Consider the following 27,817-nt stretch of genomic DNA (forward strand, 5'->3'; position numbering starts at 1 on the left):
TGGCATCTCCTTTCATTCCCTCCCTCATCTTCCTTTTCTCTCCATTTGGGTACAGCAACACTCTCCCCAATTCTCTCCCCCTCTGCTCCCTTTCCTCCTTCTGTCACCCAAGGCCTGGTATCCTGAACTTCATCGTGCAGCAGCAGCATTCACAATTCACTGCTGTTGCCAGCTTCAGGCCTTCCTCTGTCGGGTCCTGTCTTCATGAAAACAGGAAGTAGGTAGGACCCAGCAGAGAGGAAGGCCTGAGGCCAGCAACAGCAGCAAATTGTAAACGCTGCTGCTGCCCGAAGAAGGTAATGGTGCCAGGACGTGGAGGACCCGAGGCAGATTGCTTCTCCCCCCTCCCAGCCGAACCCCCACTGACATAATCAGTGATGCAGCAGAAGGACTCACCGGCAGGAGAAAGCCGCGAAGCAGCCTGTTTAGCATGCTGCGGCTGCCAACACTACTGGAGGGAGGTTTGCTGCTCGGTCATCTTGCTGGGAGGGTCGGAGGGGTTTGCTTGGTGGGGAGAGATAGGAGGGTCAGCGGGGCCCGAGCGATGATGCTGCCGCTGCCGAATCCAGGCTGCGATCTCCTGTCCTGTTGTCCCCACTCAGAGCTTTGGGACGGCCTCTCTGAAAATGGGACATTTCGGCATCCCGAAGCTGTGAGTGGGGACAACGGGACAGGGGATCTGAAAAAGGGGACGTATGGTCACCTTAGGCAAGAAGAGCCTGCCTTTCTATTATCCAGTGCCTGTAAGGCAGAAAGCTCACAGTTTCCCTTCAGAGAAATGGCACAGGCTGAGGAGGGAATGCCCTTCCCCCATAAGAAGCCAAGGGGGAGTGGTTCTTTCCCTCAGCTCCTTAGAGAGAAAGGAGAAGGAGAGAGAGGCTTGGCAGAAACTGCAGGACGTGAGCATAGGCAGGAAGTGCAGAACGGGGCTGAGCTTGCAGGGCAGTTCAACAGCACTGACTGGGAGATGACTGAGGAGCTGGCTCGTAACTTACCCCCAGAATTCTTTTCCACAGAGCCGATGGTGGTGGAAGATAATAGCACTGTGGTTGAGAGCTGGCCAGAGGAAATGGAGATAGCTGAGTCAACTGTGAATCTGTGAAAAGATGTTTTTTTTTTTCTGCCTGGTTTTTGTTTTGTTCCTCTCGTTGAGAGGCTGACTGTGTGGGCTATCAGAGGAATGTAATCCTGAACTGCAGTGTTTCCATAGTTTGCTGAGCTCTAAGAAATGTGACAGTTTTCTCCTCTTCATGAAATGTGAGTCACTGAGCCAAACGCGGCTAGTCTGTAGTTTCAGCCTGGTAAAACCTAAGGCTCCCTGGTTTCAGGACTCCGTGCAAGAGCCCAGCTGGGAACTGATTACCATAACAACTGTGTAATGTAATTAGCCTGCATGCTTCTTAGGAATGAAGATTAAGAATCTGAGAGTAAACCTGCTCCATTTCCTTTTGGAAGGTCCAGCCCAGCTGGAGTGATTGCATTGCTAAAAAGCATAGACTGCCTGTAAGCAATACTATGAATGTTCTTCCTATAGCTCTACATTGAAAAGCTGTTTATGTTAACTATTTCACTGCTAAGCTTTAATTGAAAGCTAATGGACTGTATTTTGGGCTGGCACCAGGAGGTGTGCTCAATTTAAGGATTCTGGTACAGAGGACTGTATATGGTTAGCCAGGCATGCCCAGAGCTGATTATTGAGACTCGGTGAATGAAGTGAAAACTTTTGTTTTTTTGTTTGTATTGTTTTCATGCTACAACATTGCTTCAGCCCATGATGGAGCCTGTAGCATAGTGAAGTGGGCCCTAACACACAGGAATATTTTTCTATTAAAGTAGGTTGACTCAGCAACTGACTTAATCCAATCCACAAATTGAAGATGTCTAAGCCATGTAACACTTATGAAGACCATGAAACAGAACAAAAAGATGATCTGATATCTGAAAGCAATTAGTAACCTCCAAGAAGCAGAGCATCATCCTGCAAACATCCAAGTTATGGAGTTGTCTTGACAGTCCCAACCATAAGGATTTCTAAAAACAGGGAGAGAAACTGGGTCAAATGAAAAAGAGACACCAATTTAAGCAGAAAGGAAGGAACAAAATGTAGTAAAATAACATCAGAAAAAAAGGACAAAAAACATCTCTACAAAAAATATTTGCAGCTCTGAGATCCTTCTACTTGAATAGGCAGCCAAAAAGAAAACCACTTAATAGTTAGATCCTTCACAGATGTTCACTGAAGAGGTTCAAAATTGGGGTCTGGAAGGGGTCAACAACACCAGAGATCCCACTAGGGTACCACCCATTGAAGCAGGGGGTGGTACCAACTTAACTACTGCAAAAATCACAATACATCTAGCTGGGTTACACTAGAGGCCCCTCTAACTTTGTTTCTGAAAAAGGCAAGTGCTGACCCCTGGCCGCTGAAAAATTTAAGCACCAATTCTTGATCCATTGTAAGAAAGACAAGATGACTGGAATATCTACACAAAGTCCAAAAAGTGGAGAAAAAAATGAGGGAAACAACAGAGGATATGTTGGTAAAAACTTAAAGTGATGAGTAGTTTTTCCAGTGAATCTTTATTAGTGGATATCTATTCGACCCAACACGGTCTGTGTTTTGGCTCCAACGAGCCTACATCAGGAGTCACAGAGTCAATATCTACAAAAAGACATTTAAATTATACAGTATAAAAGGACAATGTAAATAACAAGAGTGTTATGTAAATTAAATATTGAAAAATAACAATTACATCACTTTGTGAATGCAAATTAACTAATAGCAACAAAGAAAACTAAAAATTTAAACACGTTAATTACTGTTGAACAAATAAATAAGTAATAAGAGAGAGAGAGAGATAGTCGAGTCACGTTATTATGACCACCTATATCCAGAATAACCACCTCTGGTAGCAAAGACTGCAGCCAGATGCCATAGGAGTGACTCAATAAGATGCACATGCTTGTTGTAGGCCCCAAGCTCTGGCCAGATGTGGCCGGAGCTTGGGGCTTTCCAAAACCTGGACAAACTACTGGGTTTTGGAAAGCCCATCTGGGAACCCAGACAGTCCTCTAAAAAGAGGACATGTCCGGGTTTTCCCAGCCATCTGATAATCCTATGTAAAACCATGCTGCCTCGGGTCCTGTAGAACGTTTATTTAAGAAATCTCACTATCCTGCACTTAAGAAGCGCTTCCATTAGTTTACTCACTACCAAGATCAGACTAACCGGCCTGTAATTTCCAACCTCCTCCTTACTTCCGCTCTTGTGCAGAGGGACAACATCCGCCCTTCTCCAGTCTTTTGGTGCCACACCAGACTCTAAGAAAACATTGAAAAGATGAGACAACGAAGCTGACAAAACCTCTTTGTATATGTTTAGTGAAAAGGGCATAAAAGTCCGTGCATTTCCTGATTCTAACACTCTAGTAAGCAGGCTGTTCACTGTACTAGAGTCCAGCATGCTGTAATAAACCTCTTGTACTTTCTTCATGCCTCTGACTTTGTGTGTCCAAGTGTATCAGTTTAATTCTGTCCTGGAGTGGCCACCATCTGGTAAGTAGGAATTGATCGTTCCTATCCTGTCTCTTGTCTCCTGCCTAGTAAGCCACTTGATCAGTCGCTGAAGTCATGGGGAGGGATTCTAGGAACTGTTATTTTCTGATTGAGTAACTAAACTGAAGTATGTTGTGTTTTGTGTGTTTGAGAGTGTCTGAGACGTCTTTGAGGACGAAGCAAGTGCGGACCTGTTAGTACTGCATTTCCCTAGTCCAGAGACGGGCAGAGCCAGGAATACAAGGAAGTGTTTTTGTCCTCCATTGCACAATGGGGGTATGTCAGTATACCTATGGGGACCCCTTGATACAATGTTAGCTAATTTTAAAAAGGGATTTGGCTCTGATTATGGGACTATACTTAACAAATCAACCCTTATTTGTCTGTGCCAGTTAGAATGCCAACGTTTGGTGTGGGCTGGCTCCCTCTGGCTCCCTGGAAGAGGACATAACCCATCAGGTTTTTATGCATTCTTTTGCTGTCGGTTCCTCTTCCAGTCAGCCAATTTTGCACTCCAATGGGAAAACCCTTCCACTGGACAAACCTCCCAAGTAACTTGGACCCGTCTACCCCAGGGCTTTAAAAAATAGCCCCACTCTATTCAGCATCGCCCTTGCTTCAGACCTTGCCAATTTCTTCCCTTCATCTGATTCCCAAGTCCTGCAGTATTCTGGGTTCCTTATGAGTTCTGTCTGTCCAAATGTATCAGTGTAATTTGAAACTGTCAGTTGTTCAAAGCAGGAGGAGGGAGTACCCCTCCTCCTCCTTTTGTGCTGATAAGGGCCATGAAGTTTTTAGCACTTCAAATGCAGTTTCTCCTGAAACATAAGAACATAAGAAGTTGCCTCCACTGGGTCAGACCAGAGGTCTATCCTGCCCAGCGGTCCGCTCCCACGGCGGCCCATCAGGTCCGCGACCTGTGAAGTGGTTACTGACCACTTCTATAACCTACCTCAAATTCTATCTGTACCCCTCTATCCCCTTATCCTCCAGGAACCTATCCAAACCTTCCTTGAACCCCTGTACAGAGTTCTGGCTTATCACCTCCTCCAGAAGCTTGTTCCATGTGTCCACCACCCTCTGGGTAAAAAAGAACTTCCTAGCATTTGTTCTAAACCTGTCCCCTTTCAATTTCTCTGAGTGACCCCTAGTGCTTGTGGCTCCCCACAGTTTGAAGAATCTGTTCTTATTCACTTTCTCTATGCCCTTTAGGATTTTGAAGGTTTCTATCATGTCCCCTCTAAGTCTCCTCTTCTCCAGAGAGAACAGCCCCAGCGTTTTTAACCTGTCAGCGTAAGATAAATTTTCCATACCTTTTATCAGTTTAGTCGCCCTCCTCTGCACTCCCTCAAGTACCGCTATGTCCTTTCTGAGGTACGGCGACCAGTATTGAACACAGTACTCCAGGTGCGGGCGCACCATTGCGCGATACAGCGGCATGATGACTTCCTTCGTCCTGGTTGTGATACCCTTTTTGATGATGCCCAGCTTCTGTTTGCTTTCTTTGAGGCTGTCGCACATTGCGCCGATGGTTTCAGTGATGTGTCAACCATCACCCCCAGATCCCTTTCAAGGTTACTCACCCCTAGCGGTGTTCCCCCCATTTTGTAGTTGAACATCGGGTTCTTTTTCCCTACATGCATGACTTTGCATTTCTCTACGTTAAAACTCATTTGCCACTTATTTGCCCAGTCTTCCAGTCTCGTTAGGTCCCTTTGCAGGTTTTCACAGTCTTCCATGTTCCTAACCCTGCTGCAGAGTTTGGTGTCATCAGCAAATTTGATAACCTCACATTTTGTCCCCGTCTCCAGATCGTCAATAAATATATTGAACAATAGAGGTCCTAGCACCGACCCCTGTGGAACTCCGCTCGTGACCCATTGCCAGTCTGAGTATTGGCCCTTTACTCCAACCCTCTGTTTCCTGCCTGCCAACCAGTGTTTGATCCATCGGTAGATATCCCCTTGCACCCCGTGGTTCCACAGCTTTTTTAGTAGCCGTTCGTGAGGTACCTTGTCGAAGGCTTTTTGGAAGTCAAGGTAAATGATGTCTATGGATTCCCCCTTATCCATCTGGCTGTTTATTCCCTCGAAGAAGTACAGCAAGTTTGTGAGGCACGACCTTCCCTTGCAGAAGCCATGCTGGCTCGCCTTCAGTTGTCCATTTTTTTCTATGTGTTCGCAGATTGTGTCCTTTACCATTGCTTCCATCATCTTTCCCGGAACCGAGGTACAGATAAGTAGGTTTAGATTTAAAGTTTTTGGCTATGTTATAAAATGTTTATGAATATTCAGAAATGAATGTAAACAAAAAATATGATTTCTGGTACTTATATTCCATGCTAAAAAGAAGTTATTTGTCCAAATTTAAGGACTGCCTCTCTTTTAAACCTAAGGAAATAATTCTGAAAAGACTACATGTAATTTGATCTCTTTGATCTTTAAGCAACTCTCTCTCTGTGAAATTCTGAAGGGAGGGGAAGTAAGTCTCTACTGAGACGTAAGTTAATTGTAAAAAAAAAAAATGAAAAATGTTTAAAATTGTGAGTATAAATGTATTGCAGTGAGTTTTTGCTTACCTTTAATAAAAATGATTTAAACATAAAATTGTGAGTACAGTAAAACCTTGGTTTGCGAGCATAATTTGTTCCAGAAGCATGCTTGTAGTCCAGGGCACTCGGGTACAAAAATATATATACTTGTATTGCAAGCCCTTGCTCGTTTGGAACAGTCACTGCTTTCCTGCAGCATCATATAGAGAGGAACCATTGGCTCAGTTGTGATAATGTGATGCTTGTATACTGTATGTACTTGTATTGCAAGACGTTGCTGATATAACAAGTTCAAGTATGCCTTCCTCGTGTCACCTACCTTGGCTTTCAAATCTCCCAGGGTACCAGGTCCCTTCCTACACCCGTATCCAGGCTGTCTGTAGTCTCCCTGTTCCTTACAATCGCAAGGCTCTGCGCACCTTCCTTGGTATTGTCGGATACTGTTGTATCTGGATCCCTGATTTCTCTACTATTGCCTGCCCTCTGTATGATGCCTCCAAAACTTCTGACTCAGGCCCCTGCCCTCTGGCCCTTCCGCCCAAGCAGCTGAGCTGTATGCCCTCACTTCTGCCCTGCGATATTCTGCTTCTTTAGTCTTGCCACATCTACACTGACTCCAAATATGCTTTCTTTACCTTGCATTCCCATAGGGCCATCTGGAAATATTGAGGTTTCATTACAGCCTCTGGCCGCCTGATCCATCATACTCCCCTCATTCTTGACCTCCTCGAGGCCATCAAATTGCCCTCCCATATTGCGGTTATGCACTGTTGAGCCCACCGTTGTGTCACTGATCTCGTCTCACGTGGCAATGCCCTTGCTGACCACACAGCCTGAGCTGCCAGCCTCTGCCCCCTCCTTTGGCTCCTCTGTACACCATCATTCCTTTTCTGGACACCCTTACACCCCATTACACTTCTCAGGAACAGACTTGGGCACGCACTATTTTGGGCCAGTCTGTCCTGAAAAGGGGGGTGGATATACTGATACTTCAAACGCAAGCACAGCGGGTACTCTCATATTCATTCCTCAACACCTGGTCCTCACGATTGTCAAAAGATGCCATGATCTGGCACACTCTGGAGAAACCGCTATGAAAATGACTCTCAAGAGACATTTCTTTATCAATCACCTTGATCATCTAGTTCGGAATATGGACCGACAGTGTGTTGTCGGTTCTAGAATAAATTCTCCAGTCAGACGACTGTCACCTCTTGGACACCAACCCATTGGAACACATTTGATGCAGGTCCTCTCTGTAGATTTTACCCACATGTCCATTTCCCGTTCCCTCAGTCACCTCCTAGTCTTCACAGACACCCTGACTAGATGGGTTGAAGCCTTCCTTACTTGCACTGAATGCGCCAGGGACGTAACCAAACACCTCCTGAAAGATATAATTCCATGCTTCGGTCTCCTTATTTCCATAGGCAGCGACAACGGCCCCCATTTTCATTGCTGATGTCGTCCAACAAACTGCTCAGGCCCTCCAAATTGAATGGAAAGTATATGCTGCTTACCAGCCCCAGAGCTGAAAGGATGAACAGAACTCTTAAGACCCTTCTCACCAAACGAATTGAAGAAACCATTCTGTCCTGGCCTGTCCTGCTGCCTTCTGTTCTTTTTCAGATTAGATGCACCCCATCTAAACCCACTAAATTGTCCCCATTTGAGCTCATGTTCGGCGGGCCACCACCCATTATGAATCCAGACCCTGGTTCTTTTGCTACTCTGGGATCAGATATCTTCCAGAGTCAGGTCCAATCCTTAGCTAAAGCCCTTCAAGAGCTCCACAAATGGGTCCTGGAAAGGGCCCCACTACCGATAGCTATACAAGTTCATGGGTATGTCCCTGGAAATACAGTATGGTTGAAAACTTGGAAGTCAGATCCCCTGAAACCTAGATGGATAGGTCCTTTTACTGTCCTAATTTCTTCTCTTACAGTTGTCAAGGTATCAAGACATGAAACTTGGTTCCACTACAACACAGATCTTCAGCTGAAGCTTTCTAAGATCTCAAAAGTTCTGAATATTTGCCACTGTACTTAGCAGGTGTTCTGAATACAATTCTTTACAGGTGTTTGAGTTTAATTGACTGCCTGTGGTTCACCACTGCCTTTAGCAAGTGTCTTCAGTATAACTGTTTGAAGTTTTCTAAGTTGTGCCTGAAAGAAAAATGAGCTTCCTATGTTAGCATTGTCGGCACCTTTTATGTTAAATATCTGATATTTGTGTTGCCTTCACTGCCTTATGTTTCTTTCTTCTGTATTTCTATCCTATTGTACTTAACAAGTGCCCTTAGCCCCTTTGCCTGATGTTTGTTTGCATGATGGAGTTAAGTACAGAAAGTATCAAACATCAGAGGGTATTTTCTGTTTCCAACCTACGTTGATGAAGTTTAAAAGTGGGCAGAAATCTGCATTAATAATGTTATGGGTCCACTTATCAACCAGACTCTTATTGTAGACCCCACTCGCCCGGTGTCTTTGTATTTTGATACATGTGTGTTATTTGATGTTGCCCAGGGTCATGGTTTTGTCCCTAATACAATTTTGTGTGGCTCCCTAGATTAACAGCGTTATTACACCAAATGTGCTAAGTATATATGTCTGTATAACCTGATGCCTTTAAGAACTGCCCCTATGAGGAAACCTTCACTAATGGTGGAGCCTGTCCTTTATAGGAATGTGTCTCGTGGGCCACCTACAAGAACCCTCATAAATACCCAGCCAATACCCCCTCTGCCTCCCTTACTTTAGGTCCTAGCTCCGGCCCCTTGTACTACAGGCCACTGTAATCCCATGGTTTTCACTATCACCGACCCACATAACTGGAATGCCAATGTCCAAGTCCAGAAGGCCAGAGACCGCATGGCATTGTATATTGATGGTAAGAGGTGAGACCCAGGTACTGATGTATATGTCCATATTGTATCCCGCTCATGTGCTCCTGTCCATCACTCTGTGGTGTTTCCCCAGTTTTATGAAATTATGAAAGTAGATACTGATATCCTGTAATCGCTAGAAATCTGTTTATACAGTTTGCTGAAACTTTAGGTCAGACTCTTAATGTTAGCAATTGTTTTGTATGAGGAGGGACTGATATGGGAGAACAGTGGCCATGGGAGGCAAAGCAGCTGGACATGTTAAACCTGATTTCATAGAACCTCACTTTTACGTCAGGTCCACGACCTTCACGATGGGCATGCGAACCTCCATTGTTGCTTCCCACTGTCTTCAGCGCCCTTCAGACACTGCTTAATGAAACTTCCTATGAATGATGGCCAGCTCCTGATGATCAATATTGGCACTGTGATCTGTTTGCTTACTCTTGGTTGCCTGCTAACTGGACAGGTAAATGTGTACTTGGCATTATCCGTCCCAGCTTCTTCCTGTTACCACTAGCCGATGGTGAACACCTGGGAGCCCCTGTATTCAACACCAGGGATCGCCAAAAGAGGTCTACTGCCACTAATTCCCTTAAAATAGGTGCATGGGGTGATGACTGTCCTGCAGAATTGACCAGAGAATACGCTGCAGCCGCCAGCTTCAGCCATGAAGAGGAGCGACCCCCAGGACCACCACCGCCACCGCAAGGGGGAAGCCATGGTTGGCCCGGACGGCATGGTCAGAGAGGCGCCGCGCAGGGTCAGAGAGGCGCGGTACCTGACAAGAAAGGAGACAGATTCATCGAATTTAGCATGCAGGAGGAGGGTGTGAATGTCTCAGACGAGTTGAGGACTGGAGACACTGGATCTGGGGCTTCCGGTATGCTGACTAGGATCGGATGACACCTGGAGAAGTTTGGCAGCCAAAGCAGTGAAGTCATTTCCAGCTGGACTTCAGTCTTGACTGTTTTGATTTTATTTTCACTTTCTTTTTAGTTTATGATATATTTTTTAATCTCATTCATTGTTTTGCCACTTGTTTTGTTTTTATTTTATCATTTAAATTTCCCCAGAATTCTATTGTTTCAACGGTTCTCCCTTCTGCATCTATTCCTATCTCCTCTCTTTTCAACCTTTCAAAGTCCTTTAGATCATTGTAGTCTTATTAGAATGTTTATTTTTTTTTAATTTTTTTTTTTCTCCTCTATCTCTATTTTTTATTTCTTTATTACTCTACTAATTGTCATTTTTCCAGGTACTTTAGTTAGATTGTGAGCCTTCGGGACAGTAAGGGAATTTCTAAGTACCTATCTTAGTTATAATTTTAATGCACCCTAATGTATATTTTCTGTAAACCGCTTAGAACCTAACGGAATTAGTGGTATATAAGAAATAAATTACATTACATTTACGGACCTGCCATATGGACCGAGGATGACACCTGGGGCTATCGGACCCCAATCTATATACTGAACTGCATTATTCGTCTTCAAGCTATACTCGAACTGATAACTAATGAGACCACCCGAGCTTTGAGTACCATTGGCAGAGTGAATGCTAAAATGCGCACTGGTATCTATCAAAACTGTCTAACTCTAGACAGAAGGTGGTGTCTGTGGTAAATTCAACCTCTCCAACTGCTGCCTTGAACTTGAGTAAAGTGATTGAGAAAGTTGTAGATCGTATCACCAAACTGGCTCATATTCCTGTCCAGACCTGGCGTGACCTCACTTCAGACTGGCTCTCTGGTACCTTCGGCTCCTGGTTGTCCTCTGGTTCAGCAATGAAGACCATCTTGCTGGTTGCCGACCTGTTTTCTCTGCTCCTTTGCTGCCTGCCCTGTGTGGTCCTCATAGCCATAAAGCTGCTCCACTGAACTATGGACTCTGCTATCAACCGTTCCACTGCTGCATTGGCCCTTGCCCTCTCACAGTATCGTCCCTTAACCACTGGGGACCCTGACTTTCCTGATCCCTAATTTTATTTTGTCAGGCTTGGCTCCTTAGATACGCCAGCCTGAAAGGGGGGAATATAGGGCCATGAAATGGTTAACTGTTGTTTAAAATATTGCTCTGGCCTACATAGCTGAAAAAACAGTGTACAATCTACTGACCTCATCTGCCTAAAATGTATGTCCCTACCTTGCCACATTGTAAGCTAAATAGATAAGAGTTTGAGCCATGATGTACCCTACCCTCCTGTACATGTAACATTTAGAACTGTAAGATTTAGATAAGCAGAGAAATGAACTAGTTTCCTATAGGACTATAAGTTGTAGCCCTGAACCTATCATAAGTGCTGGCTTAGTACCAATAATAATTGTAGAAAAGTTATAGAAGTAACAAATGAGAAGTTGTAGTTTTTTCATGTATTAGTTTGCATATGTTTAGTGAAAAGGGCATAAAAGTCCGTGCATTTCCTGATTCTAACACTCTAGTAAGCAGGCTGTTCACTGTACTAGAGTCCGGCATGCTGTAATAAATCTCTTGTACTTTTTTCACGCCTCTGACTTTGTGTGTCCAAGTGACCTTTCACAGAGGGACAACACCCGCCCTTCTCCAGTCTTTCAGGACCACACCAGACTCTAAGGAAACATTGAAAAGATGAGACAACGAAGCTGATAGAACCTCTCTGAGTTCCTTGAGTACCCTGGGATGTATCGCATCAGGCCCCATCACTTTTGTCTCTTTTTAATTTAGCTAGCTCCTCAAAAACACAGTTTTCTAAGAATCTACTTCACATTTATTCCCATTTGCATTCGTTTGCTGCAGTCCTACCCCCAGTCTTTCATCTGTGAACAAATAGCAGAAATAATTGTTAAGCAGTTCAGCCTTATCCTTATCAGTTTCTGCATATTTGTCCCCTTCACCCTTCAGCCTCACTATGCCATTTTGACACTTCTTCCTATCACTTACATTTTGAAAAAACATTTTGTCCCCCAATTGGCTATCTTTTCTTCCATTTGCATCTTTGCTGTCTGACAGCTTTTTCACATATTTTTGTCTGTCTTCCTCTTTCTGCGACGTCTTATAATTTATGAAGGCTAACCTTTTTTTTCTCACCTTTTCAGCTACTGCATTTGAGAACTAAAGCGGTCTTCTTTTCTTTTTACTTTTATGTACTTTTTTAACATATTTGCCTTCAGGATAACTCCTTTTAGTTTCACCCACTGCTTTTCTACTTTGTTCAGACCCCCAAACAGGGTACCCCCAAGCTCAGACCAGCACAAGAATGGGGACAAGGAATGCTAAACAAATTCCAACATGCCTAAGTAAGGGGAGACTGCCATAGCTCACTTTCAACTGCTGAGAGACTGAGCAATGACTGGTTTGCTAGAGGGAGCTATGGCGATTAATACTACAACCATGTTTTGTCTCAGTCTCTGGTCAAAGTGAGCTATTATCCATCAGTGAGGCTGTACTGGTCTGAAGAGGTGATAAAGATCTGGAACACATTGCCAGAGGTTGTGGTAAGAGCGACTAGCATAGCTGGTTTTAAGAAAGGTTTGGACAATTTCCTGGAGGGAAAGTCCATAATCTGTTATTGAGAAAGACATGGCGAAAGCCACTGCTTGCCCTGGATTGGTAGCATGAAATATTGCTACTCCTTGGGTTTTGGCCAGGTACTTGTGACCTGGATTGGCCACCTTGAGAATGGGCTACTGGACTTGATGAACAATTGGTCTGACCCAGTAAGGCTATTCTTATGTTCCTTCATGCTTAAAAGATATTAATTTAAATATTACATTAAAATATCCTGATTTTTTAATGTGCGACCAGAGTGAAGAGTGGTATATGGCACATGTTCTGTATCTCAAAAACTAGAGCTGATAGGAGAAAACTGGTGCCATTTTTTGAATCAATAGATCAAATATACTCAGAAACAGGTCTAACATTTGAGACATCAAAATGAATGTTGGCCACTGTATTACTTAAAGGTTTCCTTTGGGTGCTGGGATATATGCATTATTGTTTTGTTGCCCCCACTGGTTAAAGAGATTGCTCACATTCAATAATAGTCATCTGTATTAAGAGAACAGCATCAGTAGCCTTTCTTACCATTTTGTGATCATTAACTATCATGAGCTCCAAGTATTTCATCTCTTCAAATACTCCAAGATGCACCTGACAATCAAAAACAATAAGGCAGGTTAATGAAATAATCAAAGAACATTTTTCCAAATTGTATTCATGTTGTCTTGCTAAGCCATGCCATCAGAGATCCAGCAGTAATAAATAATAATGATATAATACAAATACATATATCAGTAAATAAAATGAGATGTATAAACCTGTTATCTTACCCCCCCCCCTTTTACAAAACCATGCAAGAGGTTTTTATCACCAGCCAGCGTGCTGAATGCTCTGCGCTGCACTATGAGGGAAAAATAGCCAATGAGGCAAAAAATCTTAAGCCATCCTTTCGATATATTAAGGGGAAATGACCCGCAAAGGAAGCAGTGGGGCCATTAGATGACCATGAAATGAAGGGAGTACTAAAGGAACACAAAGCCATCGCTGACAAACTGAACACATTTTTGGCGTCTGTATTTACCAAAGAGGATATATCCAATATACCAGAAGCCAACAGGCTATACACAGGAAATGAAGACAGGAAACTGACAGGGACGACGGTCAGTCTAGAAGAGGTATGCAGACAGATTGATAGGCTTAAAAACGATAAATCCCCAGGACCAGACAGCATCCACCCAAGGGTAATCAAGGAACTGAAAAGGGTTATAGCTGAACTGCTTCAACTAATATCCAATCTGTCTATCCAATCAGGAAAGATTCCGGAGGACTGGAAAGTGGCAAATGTTATGCCAATCTTCAAGAAAGGTTCGAGGGGAGATCCAGGAAACTACAGACCAGTGAGTATGATTTTGGTATCGGGGAAGATGGTAGAGGCGCTGATAAAGGACCGCATCATTGATCACCTTGATGGACACAAACTGTTGAGGACCAGCCAGCACGGCTTCAGCAAAGGAAGATCTTGCTTGACAAACTTACTGCACTTCTTCAAGGGAGTAAATAGGCAGATAGACAAGGGAGACCCAGTAGACATCGTATCTCTAGATTTTCAGAAGGCGTTCGACATGATCCCGCATAAACGTCTACTTCAAAATATTGTGAGGATTGGGATTGAGAGTGATATACTCACATGGATTAAAAACTGGTTGGTGGATAGGAAACAGAGAGTGGGGGTAAATGGGCAATACTCGGACTGGAAAAGCATCACGAGTGGAGTGCCACAGGGTTCGGTGCTCGAGCCTGAGTTCTTCAACATATTTATAAACGATCTAGAAATTGGCACGACGAGTGAAGTGATAAATTTGCCTCGTTCTGTTCGAGAGCAGGAGAGCCACAGTCAGGAAGGTATATTAGTTAGTGAGAGTTTTACCTTTAAAGAACCTCCTATTACATTAAAGAAACCCCAAGAGGTAACTCTTGAGGCAATTTGGGATTTCGTGGTGGATCTAGCAAAATCTGTTTAGCCCCAATTGTCTCAGCTGGAGAGTAAGGTACATTCCCAAGAAAACAAAATTAAGAATATAAAAGTTGATGTGCAAGATTTAAAAAATTCAACACTGGTTTCTTCCCAGGAGATGAAATCAACTAAACAACTTACTGAAACACTGGTGAGAGATAACATTAATTTAAGGAGAAAATTGGAGTCTCTAGAAAACTTTTCTCGTAAGAACAATCTTAGACTAATCAATTTTCCTAGGGTTGTGGCAGTGACTCCTAGAGACATGTTGAAACGTTACTTGAAGGAAGTCCTAGAAATTACTGAGGAATTAATTACCATCATTCACCCAAGTGTATTATTTGCCAATTAAAAGGGAAGAAAAATTGAAGGAAGATGATCAACAAATGTTAAACATTTCAACGGTTTTGGAACTTTCGGATAGGGAAATAGCAATGCCAGCAACTCTTCTTCTCACAGTGGCCTTAGCACCTGATAAGAACTGGTTATTGAGACTTTTCTTTAAAAACAAACAAAAATAATTTCTTGGGTATAAGATTCAAATGTTTCCAGATCTGTCACGAGACACAAAAAAATGTTGACGTGAATTTCTGTTGTTAAAACCAGGTGTTATAGCTCTAGGGGCGACTTTCTTTCTTAGTCACCCATGTAAATGCATGATATTGCATCAAATGCAAAAATATGTATTCTTTGAACCTAGTCAACTTATAGCCTTCTTGTCAATGGCCCCCCTGAAAAAAGGAGGAGAGATATGAGTACTCTTTGATTATATGACCTTCTAGATCAGCCTATACAATCCTTAATTTTATAGATTACTATTTTGTAATTTCTTATTATATTTTTTGCTAATTCTACATCTTGGATTGATGAGGACTTGAGTTAAAGTTAAGCTATATATGTATGCTTATGTATATGTTTATGGATATTTGTGTTATGATAACAGATAATAATCTGCTTTGTTTTGTATTATATTTTAATCCGCATTATATTTTATTTTCTGCCTAACTTTACCTTTCTGTACAAGTTTATACTTGTTCTACTAATTGAAAAATGATAAATAAATTTAAAAAAAATAAAAATTTGCGGATGATACATAACATAACACAGTTACATAACATAGTAGATGACAGCAGATAAAGACCCGAATGGTCCATCCAGTCTGCCCAACCTCATTCGATTTAAATTTTTTAAATTTTTTCTTCTTAGCTATTTCTGGGCAAGAATCCAAAGTTCTATCTGGTACTGTGCTTGGGTTCCAACTGCCGAAATCTCTGTCAAAACCTACTCCAGCCCATCTACACCCTTCCAGCCATTGAAGCCCTCTCCAGCCCATCCTCCCCCAAATGGCCATATACTGACACAGACCGTGCAAGTCTGCCCAGTACTGCCTTAGTTCAATATTTAATATTATTTTCTGATTCTAGATCCTCTGTGTTCATCCCATGCTTCTTTGAACTCAGTCACCATTTTCCTCTCCACTACCTCTCTTGGGAGCGCATTCCAGGCATCCACCACTCTCCGTAAAATAGGACTTCCTAACATTGTTCTTGATTCTACCATCCCTCAACCTCTAATTCTGTCCTCTGGTTTTACCATTTTCCTTTCTCTGGAAAAGATTTTGTTCTATGTTAATACCCTTCAAGTATTTTAACGTCTGAATCATATCTCCCCTGTCCCCCCTTTCCTCTAGGGCAGGGGTAGGGAACTCCGGTCCTCGGGAGCCATATTCCAGTCGGGATTTCAGGATTTCCCCGATGAATATGCATTGTAAGCAGTGCATGCAAATAGATCTCATGCATATTTATTGGAGAAATCCTGAAAACCCGACTGGAATACAGCTCTCGAGGACCGGCGTTCCCTACCCCTTCTCTAGGGTATACAGATTCAGGGCTTCCAGTCTCTCCTTATATGGCTTCTGGCACAAACTTCCTATCAATTTCATCACCCTCCTCTGAACCACTTCAAGTCTTCTTATATCCTTCGCCAGATACGATCTCCATAACTGAACACAATACTCCAAGTGGGGCCTCACCAATGACCTGTACAGGGGGCATCAACACCTTCTTCCTTCTACTTCTATGCCTCTCTTTATGTAGCCCAGCATCCTTCTGGCAGCAGCCACCGCCTTGTCACACTGTTTTTTCACCTTTAGATCTTCGGACCTTGGGGTCCCTCTCCCCGTCTGTGCATATCAGCTTCTCACCTCCCAGCATATATGGTTTCTTCCGATTATTAATCCCAAATGCATTACTCTGCATTTCTTTGCATTAAATTTTAGTTGCCAGGCATTAAACCATTCCTCTAACTTTTGCAGATCCTTTTTCATATTTTCCACTCCCTCTTCGGTGTCTACTCTGTTAGAAATCTTGGTATCATCTGCAAAAAGGCACACTTTCCCTTGTAACCCTTCACCAAAGTTGTTCAGAGTAGTGAGGACATAGAAGGATTGCCAAGACCTACAACGAGACATAAACACACTCGAGGAATGGGCAGCGAAATAGCAAATGAGGTTCAACATGGATTAGTGCAAGGTGATGCATGTTGGTAACATAAATCATATGCACGAATACAGGATGTCCGGTGCTATACTTGGAGAGAGCCCCCAGGAAAAAAACTTGGGAGTACTTGTAGACAAGTAAATGAAACCGTCCGCGCAATGCACGGCGGCAACAAAAAAGGCCAACAGAATGCTAGGAATGATTAAGAATGATCTGAGAAGGTTATCATGCCACTGTACCGAGCCATGGTACGCCCCCACCTGGAATACTGCGTCCAACACTAGTCACCGTACGTGAAAAAGGACAAAATACTACTCGAAAGGGTCCAGAGAAGAGCGACAAAAATGGTTAAGGGACTGGAGAAGTTGCCGTACAATGAGAGGCTAGAGAAACTGGGCCTCTTCTTTCTTGAAAAGAGGAGACTGAGAGGGAACATGATCGAAACATTCAAGATATTGAAGGGAATTGACTTAGTAGAGAAAGAGAGATTGTTCACCCTCTCCAAGGTGAAGAGAACGAGAGGGCACTCGCTAAAGTTTAAAAGGGATAGATTCCGTACAAATGTCAGGAAGTTCTTCATCACCCAGAGAGTGGTAGAAATCTGGAATGCTCTTCCAGAGGCTGTTATAGGGGAAAGCACCCTTCAGGGATTCAAGAAAAGGTTAGATAAGTTCCTGCTGGACCAGACCATACGCAGGTAAGGCTACACTCAAATAGGGCACTGATCTTTGACCTAAGGGCCGTCGTGTAAGCGGACTGCTGGGCATGATGGACCGCTGGTCTGACCCAGCATCAGCAATTCTTATGTTCTTATGACAGTCATAGAGTTCCTATGAGCGTAAGAACAGCGCAGAGCAGTTTCAATCTACTCTAACCTCTTAGACACATCATTGAAGGCGTTGGCGCAGTGCGCCACAGCCTCAAGGAAGGCAAACAAAATGTTGGGCATCATTAAGAAGGGTATCACGTCCAGGACGAAGGAAGTCATCCTGCCACTGTACCGTGCAATGGTGCGCCCGCACCTGGAGTATTGTGTCCAGTACTGGTCGCCGTACCTCAAGAAGGACATGGCGGTACTTGAGAGAGTCCAGAGAAGAGCAACTAAGCTAATAAAGGGTATGGAGGACCTCTCATACACTGACAGACTGAAAAAGCTGGGGCTTTTCTCCCTGGAAAAGCGAAGACTTAGAGGGGACATGATAGAAACCTTCAAGATCATGAAGGGCATAGAAAGAGTAGACAGGGACAGATTTTTTAAATTATGGGGAACCACAAGTACAAAGGGGCACTCAGAGAAATTGAAAGGGGGAAGATTTAGAACAAACGCCAGGAAGTTCTTTTTCACCCAGAGGGTGGTGGATACATGGAACGCGCTACCAGAGGATGTCATAAGCAGGAGCACGCTACAGGGCTTCAAAGAAGGTTTGGATAGGTACCTGGAGGACAAAGGGATTGAGGGGTACAGATAGGAGTAGAGGTAGGTTATAGGGATAGGACTAGAGGATTAGAGGCAGTTACAAAATCAGTCAGGACACTGTTCAGGCAATTAGGCCTGATGGCCCCCGCGGGTGCGGACCGCTGGGCAAGATGGACCTCTGGTCTGCCTCAGCGGAGGCAACTTCTTATGTTCTTATGTTCTAGATCTAATCAAACTAGAACACCTCAAATATTTGAAACATGTATCATGCATATTCCAATATGTGCCAGAAGGAATAGCACAAAAATGGTTTACAATGTAAAGAATGACACAGAGACAAATTTGCCCCATCCCCGCAGGAACTCAATTTCCCCATCCCATTCCTGTGAGTTTTGTCACTATCCCTGTCCCATTCCTGTAAGTTCTGCCTTAACCGCATAAGCTTCGAACACTTATGCTTTTAAAGTGTTTGAAGCTGTTAGGCCTAGGGCCCGGGGGTAAATAAACTTAGCATACATGTCTCCTCAAGTCTGTTTTCCTAACCTCCTTAAACTTAGTATTACCTTGACAACATCAAATGCTTTACTAAGAACCCAACAGCTTCCCTGACTTCAGTTGCATGCGTACCGCTCAAATAACATCAGTAAGGACAGACCTGGGTGTTACCAAAACAGAGAACAAAAGAGCAAGACCAGCCGTTTACCAGTCCCTGCAACACCTCATTAATAACCTCAAAAGGACAGTAACGCCAGATGGGACCTGAATGTTATCCAAACAAAGGAACTGGCCAGGGGGGTAACTGAAAGTCAGCATGCTACCGACATGAATCCACAAGTAAACCAGATGAGAAGCCGGTTTACTGCAACACCTCATTATGACATTCTGAATACCTCCTGGGTAGCATCAAAGAGGACAGGGAAACCAAACAAGTATCTGACTTCCTTGATCTATGTGTTGTCAAAACAAATAACAAAGGACCAGTACCAACTGTCTTACTAAGAGGGCAGCAGTTTTTCTCTATAAAAGAGAAAAACTCAGCCCATAGAATTTGAATCCAGTTTCGTTGCAACAAAGGGACAGCCCATTCGATTCTCCTCTCCTATCAATCGCTTTGGGTTCCAGATTGTGAGGGATAGTGATGTCCGGAAATACGGTGATGTTAATCTATTTTAATATTTATCTATGCATGTAATAAAGTGTTATTGTTTAAGCTTTATATTGTCTGGGTGCCTTTCTGAGGGTTACTGATCATCCCATTGGGCAGAAATAAGTGGCGGAACAAATTGGTACCAGGAAGTGGGGTTGATCGATGTGGTCAAAAAGGCACCAGATGAAACATGGGGTTGAGGGGCAGGCCCCCAATCTCTCCATTCCGGGTTGGGATGACAGCATTTATATATTAGTAGCCACTGAGTGGTCTGTCGAGGCAGGATTATGTGAATCCTGGACTTTTGGAAGTGGGGATCCACATGAATTATGTGCCTCTTTACAAAAGGTGAAAATTACAAAAGGAAAAGAGCGAGAGGGAATTTCTAGACGAGGATGGATGATTTTAGCAGCATGGAGGAAGTTGCATGAAGCTAAACATGAGTTACAATCAAAGTTAGGGGAGCTGGAAAAGAAAATGTGTGAGCAACAGAATGCCATCACAATGCTACAATGTCAAAATAAATTGTTAATGGATAAGGTGGACACCTATCAAAATGTAGCCGAAAAGGCAGCCGTGCGTTGTGCTCAATATAAATACAAAAAACGGAGGGGGAAAATAAGTGCCAAAAAGGTTAGGACTTTGCTTTCCCATCCTCCGGATGAATGGGATCCAGATAAATGGGATGGGGATATTTGGGATTCCAATTCTAATACCAGTGAGGAGGATATATGTAATGAAGGAAAGCAGGCAGAAAGTTTAGAAGCAAAGCCAGTGAGGAGACGAAGATTACAAGGAAATCTGCAGACAGGAGAAAATCTAACTAGAAATGATGTTATGGAGGACTTTACTCAGCAAGAAGTCATGGATATTATGGCACGCTTTACACAGCGGCCCGGGGAGCCACTAATACAATGGGTAATTCGGGTACAGGAGTTGGGCGCAGCAGGGATTATGTTAGATGCCACAGATGCCCCTAAATTTGTTCGAATTAGTCAAGAAGCAGCAGTACATGATGCGCTACGGGAGGATCCCGATCCGACAAATTACAACCAATGGTCTTTATTAGAGGTAATTGGTAAAGGTGTCACGAGGCGATATCCCCTTGAATCTGACTGGCCTTCCAATGATAAAGTTTGGTATACATTGAAAGATGCACAAATGAGAATTAAGGAAGAGGCTATGAAGGTAGCTTTAGTAATAGGTCACGCTGACACATATATGTCATTACCTTTTACTGTATCCATGAGAAATAAAATTATCAGGTATGTTGCACCGGCATACAAACAGGTAATTATGACTCTGTTGATCAATCAAACAGACAGGTCTATTTTGGAAGTCTTGGAAGCGGTCCGACAGTTAGGAGATCTGGGAGACTGGGGACCTCAAACTACTTTTGATAAAAAGAGGGAAGGACAATCCAATTCAAACAGGGCTAATCGAGTATCCCGAAGGGATATGTTTTTGGCATTAATAAAAGATGGGGTAAAGAGGGAAGAAATAGATGGGAAAGATACCGGGACTTTATGGAAAATGTACAAAAGTAGAGGATTAGGAAAGAAATCTATGTCTCAAGCCCAAGTAAGCAAGAGTGAGGATATGCCGGTGCCAACTGCTCCTCCAGAGGAAACTGCTTCCACTCTTTATCCTGATTTAAAAGGGTGGAAGTGGTGGGAGGATCAATGATATGAATGCCAAGCCTCAGTGTTTGCCTGGACCAAATTAGAACAGCGTCCACATGTCGAGGTAAATATCTATTGGAAATCTGGGGAGCAAAAGGTACAAGCTCTAGTGGACACTGGGGCGGAGGCATCTATTATATATGGGAACCCTAAAAAATTTCGGGGCCCTAGAATACAAATATCAGGATTAGGGGGGAAAATTATACAAGCAGTACAGACAAAACTGAGATTAAAAATTGGACAATTACCAATCCGGGAGTATACTGTACTGATCACTGAGATTCCCGAGTATATAATAGGGATAGATATCCTGAAAGGGCTAACCTTACAGCTTTCTGATGGAATTTATAGTTTTGGCAAATCACCAGCCATTCCTATAAGATCAGTAGTGGTGGGAAAATTACCTGTTCCAATAGTAGTACCAATCTCCACAAAAATTGTAAACATGAAACAATATCGCATTCCGGGAGGGCACGAAGAAATTACCAATACAATACAGGATTTGGTGAAAGCGGGAGTAATAAAAACAGTTACCTCCACCTTCAATAATCCTGTATGGCCCGTCCATAAGGCAGATGGAAGTTGGAGAATGACAGTAGATTACCGAGAATTGAATAAACACACGCCACCTTTAAGTGCCGCTGTTCCCGATATGATAACACTGGTTGAACAAATTCAATCACGAACTGGTACTTGGTATGCAGTTATTGATTTAGCCAATGCATTTTTCTCTATTCCTATAGTGGAGCAATGTCAGGAACAATTTGCATTCACTTGGCAAGGGAGACAATATACATTTACCAGACTACCACAAGGGTATTTACATAGTCCCACTTTCTGTCACAAGATTATAGCAGAGCATTTAGATAACTGTACCTTACCTGAAGGAGTAGAACTATCACACTATATTGATGACATTTTGATCCAGGGTAATACAGAAAAGGAAGTTGCAGATGCTTTGGCATTGGTAGTAGAAACAATGAGACAGGCTGGGTGGGAAATAAATCCAAAGAAAGTGCAGGGACCAGCACAAACAGTGGTATTTTTAGGAATTAAATGGTCAAAAGGGTGTCGAGAAGTGATAGAGAAAGTTAAACAGAAAATTGTAAACTTCCCTTCTCCCCAAAGTAAGAAACAAACCCTGGCCTTTATTGGCCTTTTTGGATTCTGGAGGCAACATATTCCACACTTGGGGCAAATCCTGTCTCCTCTACAAAATCACAAGGAAAAAATATGACTTTGTCTGGACTGAACACGAAGAGCAGGCTTTCCAGAGAGCAAAGGAAGCTATTCAGCAAGCCATGAATTTGTGGCCATTAAAGGAGGGTCCAGTAGAATTGCAAGTGAGTGTACAGGAGCGATATGCTAATTGGAGCCTATGGCAAAAGCAGGCTGGACGACGAGTGCCTTTGGGATTCTGGAATAGGACTCTCCCAGAAACTGGGACCTGATACACACCCTTTGAAAGACAGCTGCTAGCATGCTACTGGGCTTTGGTAGCAACAGAACAGTTGACCATAGGACACGAAGTAATGATACGACCAGAAATACCCATTATGACATGGACCATGAGTGACCCAAAAACTCATCGTATTGGACATGCCCAGGAACAGAGTATCATAAAATGGAAATGGTACATCCAACAGAGGGCTAAGTCAGGCCTACATGGAGTAACGATGCTGCATGAAAAAGTATTTAATGTGCCCACAGAAGATACCCCATTGCAAGTGGACGACATATGTGAAAGTCCCATTCGGTGGGGAAAGACATATCAAGAACTAACTGAGACACAACAACAGCATACCTGGTTTACAGATGGTTCCTCCAAATACCAGGGTCAACTGAGACATTGGAAGGGCGTGTCCTTTAATCCAGTCACAAAGCAACTACTAACAACCACTGGAAAAGGAGAGAGCTCACAATATGCTGAACTATATGCAGTGTGGCAGGCCATACGGCTAGAACAAGGACAACAATGCCATATCTTTACTGATTCATGGGCAGTAGCAAATGGAATGACAACTTGGATGATGAAATGGAAAAAGGACAATTGGACAATTCATAATAAAGAAGTCTGGGGAGCCAGACTTTGGCAAGATATTCTGGAATGGGCCAATACTACCGTAATAACAGTGTACCATGTAGATGCACATGTGGTGAAAGATACGCTTGACACTGTTTTCAACTCTGTTGCAGATAGCGCATCCAAACTCACTGAAACAGAGTTGGCAGAAGAACAAAACTCTTCCACCCCGCACGTTGTGGTCATGGAAACAGATGTTGCTTCCGAAATGGCCATGGCAACATGGGCACATCAAAAGTCCGGACACCTTGGAGAGAAGGGAACTATTAGGTGGGCACATGAAAGAGGAATACATTGTACTGTAGATATGGTAAAGACAGTAATCAGTAATTGTCATTTATGTAAACTAGCTCTCACATCAGCGCAGCAGATGCCCCCAATTTTTGGGAAAATAGCCAGAGGCAGGCTACCAGGTCAGATTTGGCAAATAGATTATATAGGCCCTCTACCATTGTCTAAAGGATGTCAATATGTGTGTACCATGGTAGATACCTATTCAGGGTTGTTAGTGGCTTATCCTTGCCGGAAAGCCAATCAAGAAAACACAATTAGAGCATTAGGATTAATTACCTTATATTACGGACACCCTCTAGAAATACAGTCAGACAGGGGGACTCATTTTACAGGTAATATGATTAGGGATTGGATCAATGATAACAATGTTCAATGGAGACTACATGTAGCCTATCATCCACAAGCCTCAGGACTGATAGAAAGAATGAATGGATTATTAAAAACCCAATTAAAGAGATTAGGATATCAGTCATTGCGTAGGTGGAGGGAACATTTAACTGAAGCCTTACAAATTTTGAACAATAGACCCATAGCTTCACATACTACACCCCTGAATAGGATGCTGTATTCCACACTTGAAGCAAGTGACAAAATTTGTACCCTCCAGTTTTGGACTGTTAGACCTGGAGTACAGCTTCCTATAAGGGCCACTGATGGATCTGCTGGACTAGATGTATATTGCCCTAATGAATGCAAATTAGATCCACAAATAGTGAAACCTATTCAAACTGGTTTGGGGGTGCTTATTCCAAAGGGATATTATGGACAGATTTGTCCGCAATCAAGTTTGGCTCTTAAAGGTGTAACTATAATGGGGGGTGTCATTGATTCAGACTATCGGGGCGAAATTGGAATATTGTTATTAAACCTTGGGAAAGAAGCTATCATTCTCCAAAAGGGGGATCGTGTTGCACAATTGATAACTATTGCAATTAAAATGGAAGCTCCACAGTTAATTGATAAACCCCTGCACCATTATGGCCGAAGTGAACCAGGCTTTGGGGCAGCTAATGTAATTAAAGCTGGTATGAGAATCTGGTGGAAGAAACCACTCCAACCAATAGTAGGAGCCACCGTAATAGCTGCAGGGAAAGATAGTATTGTACAAATACTAGTGGATGGTTATGAACGTCCAATCTTCGCTCCTCGAGAACAATGTTTTAGGAGAGAATAAAGATTCTTTTTCTTTCCACAGGACCTAACATGGAAGTGTATCACCATTCTATCTTTGGTATGGTACGGATAAACTGCAATAATGCCAGTGAAGAGTGATCGTCCAACCACTGTCGTCATGATCCAGTGGAAAAATGCTACTTCAATGAGAAAACAAGATAATTTCACATGCAGCGAAAACTCCCTGTGTAACATTTGGAATTTTACATTTTCTCCTTCCCCTGTCATTCGATATGACACAGATACCGGGTTCACTAAATATTATAAAACTCCTTTTTGGGTGATGAATGCCTCTGTAATTAGCATTACCATTCGAAATCACACTGGGATCTAATGTACTAACTATACTTTCCCCCAAAATATAGTTAGTAAACAAGTGGCTCGAGATATCATACAAACACAAAAGTTTACTAGCACTACATTTTGGAATTTATCCTTACCCATTAACAGGGCACAGGGACTAATTTGTAGGAATGCAACCAAAATTGAAAACCGCACTGACATGGTAATTATTATGACATTTATCCATACTAATCCTATTTCATTAAATGCCTCTTTAGTAAGAAATATTAGAGAATGCAAAAATACCAGTTTAGAACATAAGGAAATGATATATGAATGGAAAATTAATTTTCCTATTCTACCCAAATGTAGGACCCGAAGATGGCTGGATCAACTATTAGGGGGGGCGGGAACTACATTAGGTATTGTAAATACTATTGATTCTGAAATATTGGCTGGCAAACAAGCATCTTTTGGCTCCGGAGTAGCGGATGTATTTAGATGGGAAGGTAAATGGATGCCAAATACTGTACATAATCATGAACTAACCTTACGATATGATCAGTTAATGTTACATGTTGTTAATGATACTATAATACAGCAATATACTTTAGATAGTAATGTTTCTTCAGCCTTACATTGGACTATTTGTGAGATTCGTGTTTTGTCATTTATACAACAAAGACTTAATTTTATCCAACAGTTACAATTACGAAATACCTCATTGATTTTTGTATTATTTAATAAAACCACGCCCTTAGATAGAACATAGTGGAATTTTGATATAAAACAATGTTCTGATTTCTCCTGTGAAGGGTTGCTTACGTTATTTGATGTAAGGAACTCTACCATAATGTGTCCTTTCACTGTGATGCCTTTGGTATTAGGACCCCAATTATGGTTTCCTACTTACTATGGGCAACAAATAGATGAACAGAACAAAACATACGTGTTAAAAAATTGTAAACAAATTCAACATGGACAAGTTTGTCCATCTTCTTATGCGATCTATGAACCATGTTCTCTACAACATACCTACAATCTGTGCCAATGGACCGTTCAACCTCAAGGTTACACTTTTATACAAGAAATATTACATAAATATGTCTGTGTTGCTAGCAGTACTGTTGAACTTGTGATTCCTGCTATTCAAGCTCCCTTTTCAGTATGTTTACAGAATGTTAGTGTGTTGCAGTGGGCAAATAATGCAACTTATCATTTTTATGAACCCTGGATATCAAATGTAAATGTTAATCTTTCTTTTGCCAATGTACTTACTCCAATTATTTTATTACCCTCTGTAAAGAAAGCCATGCAAAATATAGCAATCCTACATAAAGCAAATCAGCAACGTAACCTTACCTTGCTACAGCATAAAATAGATACTGAATTTTTAAATACTAACTTGCATTCAGTGGCAGATCATATTGAAGCTACTACTGCACACCATTGGTGGGATGCTTTTACCGGGTGGAGTGCTACAGCAAGAAAAGTGTTTCTTCATCCCTTAATCTATATTTGTTTAGTTATCCTTATGTTAACATTTCTTAATTGTGGATATACCTATTGTGTATACAAACGAACACTCTCTCCCTCTATTCGGATGACTTCTTATTCGGAAATACAAACTTGAGGATCCAGGGGTGGAATGTTAGGCCTAGGGCCCGGGGGTAAATAAACTTAGCATACATGTCTCCTCAAGTCTGTTTTCCTAACCTCCTTAAACTTAGTATTACCTTGACAACATCAAATGCTTTACTAAGAACCCAACAGCTTCCTTGACTTCAGTTGCATGCGTACCGCTCAAATAACATCAGTAAGGACAGACCTGGGTGTTACCAAAACAGAGAACAAAAGCGCAAGACCAGCCGTTTACCAGTCCCTGCAACACCTCATTAATAACCTCAAAAGGACAGTAACGCCAGATGGGACCTGAATGTTATCCAAACAAAGGAACTGGCCAGGGGGGTAACTGAAAGTCAGCATGCTACCGACATGAATCCACAAGTAAACCAGATGAGAAGCCGGTTTACTGCAACACCTCATTATGACATTCTGAATACCTCCTGGGTAGCATCAAAGAGGACAGGGAAACCAAACAAGTATCTGACTTCCTTGATCTATGTGTTGTCAAAACAAATAACAAAGGACCAGTACCAACTGTCTTACTAAGAGGGCAGCAGTTTTTCTCTATAAAAGAGAAAAACTCAGCCCATAGAATTTGAATCCAGTTTCGTTGCAACAAAGGGACAGCCCGTTCGATTCTCCTCTCCTATCAATCGCTTTGGGTTCCAGATTGTGAGGGATAGTGATGTCCGGAAATACGGTGATGTTAATCTATTTTAATATTTATCTATGCATGTAATAAAGTGTTATTGTTTAAGCTTTATATTGTCTGGGTGCCTTTCTGAGGGTTACTGATCATCCCATTGGGCAGAAATAAGTGGCGGAACAGAAGCTTTTCAGATGAAGACAGAGCTTGCAAGAATGGGGCAGGGAGAGGAAAAGAATTCACAGGGATGGGACAGGAAAATGAGTTCCCGCAGGGACAGGGAAAAATTGTCCCCCATGTCTTTCTCTATTACAATGCAACCATATGACATTCTACATCAATGAAAAAAAGGTGGAAACCTTCCAAACTTCCAACACAGACTGTTTCACCCATTGTAGGCTTCTTTTGGGAGGAATTATAATCTAAAAAGACTTTTTTGATGGTGATATCACAGCATATCAGGTTTTAAACATTTAATAAATATAATTT

The 27,817-nt window shown here is 42.5% G+C and overlaps 1 protein-coding gene across 1 annotated transcript in view; it reads right to left on the reverse strand.

Moving 5' to 3' along the window:
- Window positions 1-27,817, reverse strand: part of ADAM23 (ADAM metallopeptidase domain 23) — a 727,231-nt gene that overhangs the window by 337,322 nt on the left and 362,092 nt on the right. Inside the window, 1 exon segment of the mRNA XM_033945744.1 lies at window positions 13,052-13,117. Coding sequence (XP_033801635.1) covers window positions 13,052-13,117 — 66 coding nt within the window.

The sequence above is a fragment of the Geotrypetes seraphini genome, chromosome 5, assembly GCF_902459505.1.
Source record: "Geotrypetes seraphini chromosome 5, aGeoSer1.1, whole genome shotgun sequence".
In the NCBI taxonomy this organism is placed as follows: Eukaryota; Metazoa; Chordata; class Amphibia; order Gymnophiona; family Dermophiidae; genus Geotrypetes; species Geotrypetes seraphini.